Raw genomic sequence first — 3,176 nt, 5'->3', positions numbered from 1 at the left:
TTAAAAAAAAAATGGTGTGGGAATGGGTCTGACAATGGTAGAAATTGATATATTCTAGAAAGTTTAATGAAAGCTTTGTGTATGGGACCCATACTTCCAATCTCAGTTCTGGAATATAGAACCAGATTTGATGCAGTGTTGGGGAAAACTGCACGATCCCCTCTTTATTTTGGAGGATGCATAGTTTTCCTTTCCATAATGTAATACAGAAGAATATTGGTACATATATGTCGCCTTATGAAACATAATAATAAAATCAGCACCTGTGAATCAAGTTAGCTGCTTTCACGACTTAAATAGACATCTTTTAAGGTTTCCTGTGCTTTTCTTCCCCTGATCAGAAGGCCTACCCTCTCTCTCAGAACTTTTCTGAAATTCCTATTGTCCTTCCCTTGTCGTGTTGTAGCCTCATCTTAGGTTATTATTCTCAGTGTTACCGTTTCATCTTAACCTTGGGCGAATGATGGTCCTCAAACTCAAATTTAGCTTATTATTTTGTAAGTTACTGTACTTAAGTGAGTGTCTGAGCAGAGTTGATTTAAGTGCTTAGGAAACTAAATGCTGGAATTAAATTTGGGCCCAGGCAATACAGAACTATGTATACAAAAGTCTTCGAAAAACCAGGTTTTACATTTTTTTTACCTCGTAGGTAACGTTGCAACATCCATATCTTACAGTAGTTCCTTTCTAGCAGTGATACTGTTTTCCCCCATACATTGATCAAATGGAAGAAAAAAATCACCTGTGAACAGCACTGTCTGACTTTTCTAGTTATAGTTAGTCATTTATACTTACATGTAATGGTAATTAATTAAAAATTTTCATATATTTTAAAGTCAAATTGCTTTTGGGGGTTAATTTTTTATGAAGTTAGTATTTCAGAGGATCATAAAGATTATAGCATCTTTTACACAGATTGGAGAACATGATTCCATAAACCTTATAGTAAATGTGTTATGTGAATATAAATGGTGGTAGTGGTTATGTGCCATGGAGTCGGTTCCAACTCATAGCGACCCTGTATAGGGTTTCCAAGGCTATAAATCTTTATGGGAGCAGAAAGCCTCATCTTTCTCCCACAGAGCAGCTGGTAGAGTCGACCTGCTGACATTGAGTTTAGCAGCTCAGCTCGTAAACCGCTACACTACCAAAGCTCCTTATGAATATAAATTAGTATATGTATATTTTTTAAAAAATAGCTGTTATATTGTTATTTATTAGAAAAATAACTGTAAGTCACTGTTATTGAATATAATGCATTGTGGATCAACAACCAATCATCTCAGGAGTATGTTTTAGCAGATAAGATTTTGAAGAAAGATACTCTCTTGAATTGAGGAAGTTGGAAACTATGGTCTTCAAATAGATATTTTTGCTCTTGAACACTTTAAAGAGGTCTTGTGCAGCATATTTACCTAATGCGGTATGTTGTTCTTGATTTGTGCTTCCATGAGTGTTGATAGTGGATCCAAGCAAAATGAAGTTGTTAATAACTTCAATCTTTTCTCCATTTGTCATGATGTTATTTATTGGTCCAGTTGTGAGGATCTTTGGTTTCTTTACATTGAGGTGCAATCTATACTGAAGACTATAGTCTTTGATCTTCAGCAGTAAGTATCTTACATCCTCTTTGCTTTCAGAAAGCAAGGTTGTTTTATCTGCATAGCTCAGGTTGTTACTGACAACTGTTAAACTTGGTCATTATCAGCAGGGCCTGGCTAAAGCTATATTCACAGCCAACTAGGTTTTGGGTCACAAGAGGGGTAAAAATATTTGATCATGAGCTGAAATGTGTTGTTGTGTACCGTCGAGTCAGTTTCGACTCATACAGGTTTTCCGAGGAGCAGCTGGCAGGTTTGAACTGCCGACCTTGTGATTAAATGTTTAGTGATTGTCTACAGCACTAGGCCAGGACTGCTGAAATATGGGAAAGATCAATATACTTAAGATCCTTGAATGATGATTTATTATTATTATTATTGTTATACATGTGGGATAAATTTGAAGAACTTGGTAGCATAAAAGATGTTGGAATATTCAGAAACTACAGTGAATGTGTTTTCATTCTGAGATACCTCAGAGTGATGCGGCCCACTTTATCACAGACTCAGAACTTTATTGCTGTCATAGTGCCAAACCTTTGAAACTTACTTCTTTTCCTGATGTCCTAGGCTATGTCCCCATAAACTCAAGACTGCTTAGGTACAAGTTTCTTCTAAGAATAGTTGAACTGCTAAATTTCACTTACAGAAATTATCAAACCAGTCTTTGATCAAAACTTTTTGCTACTGTAATTTGTCTAACATTCCCTCAACCATTTCTTTGTTCTTTATTGCATTAATAAACAATAATAGTAATATGTTTAAATCCCTCATGAGATTCTTTTTAAATTTTACTGCTTTGATTAGGATGGACGTTTAAAGCCAGGAGATCAACTTGTCTCAATAAACAAGGAATCCATGATTGGTGTATCATTTGAAGAAGCAAAAAGCATAATGACTAGAGCCACGCTGAGGTAACGATCCTGTCCATAAGATACAGAGTCACTTGCATGTCTCCTTAAAAATAATTATTTTAAATGTCTTAAATACTTTACACTCTGAAAGAAATTTTTTTGCTGATAATTTTAGGAACATTGCCTTAGAATTCAGTTATACTATAACAGCCCTATGCACAACAGAATGAAGCACTGCCTGGTCTTGTGCCCACCACTGTTATTCAAATTTAATCACCAACCACTAAAGCCAGTGTGCATGAAATAAAAGAATTCTACCAACTTCTTCAATCTAAAAGTGATCAAACATACAGTCAACATGTATTGATCATTACTGGTGATTGGAATGCAAAGGTTGGGAGCAAAGAGGAAGGATCAGTAATTGGAAAATATGGCCTGGTGGCAAAAATGATGCTGGATATCGCATGATAGAGTTCTGCAAAACCAATGATTTGTTCATTTCAAATACCTTCTTTAGACAGTATAAGAGACAATTATACACATGGACCTCACCAGATGGAATACACAAAAATCAAATTCACTACGTGTATGGAAAGAGACGATGGAAAAACTCCATATCATCAGTCAAAATGAGGACAGGGGCAGATTGTAGAACAGACCATCAGTTGCTCATATGCAAATTCAAACTAAAGCTGAAGAAAATGGAAACAAGTCCACGAGA

General features: G+C 35.6%; 1 protein-coding gene across 1 annotated transcript in view; it reads left to right on the top strand.

The window, feature by feature from the left end:
* Positions 1-3,176, top strand: part of STXBP4 (syntaxin binding protein 4) — a 213,336-nt gene that overhangs the window by 20,448 nt on the left and 189,712 nt on the right. Inside the window, exon 3 of the mRNA XM_006832411.1 lies at positions 2,409-2,515. Coding sequence (XP_006832474.1) covers positions 2,409-2,515 — 107 coding nt within the window. The remainder of the gene's footprint in view (positions 1-2,408; positions 2,516-3,176) is intronic.

This window comes from Chrysochloris asiatica, unplaced genomic scaffold, assembly GCF_000296735.1.
Source record: "Chrysochloris asiatica unplaced genomic scaffold, ChrAsi1.0 scaffold00007, whole genome shotgun sequence".
Lineage (NCBI taxonomy): Eukaryota > Metazoa > Chordata > Mammalia > Afrosoricida > Chrysochloridae > Chrysochloris > Chrysochloris asiatica.
Note: the sequence above shows the minus strand (reverse complement) of the source record. Positions and strands in the feature narration are given on the sequence as shown.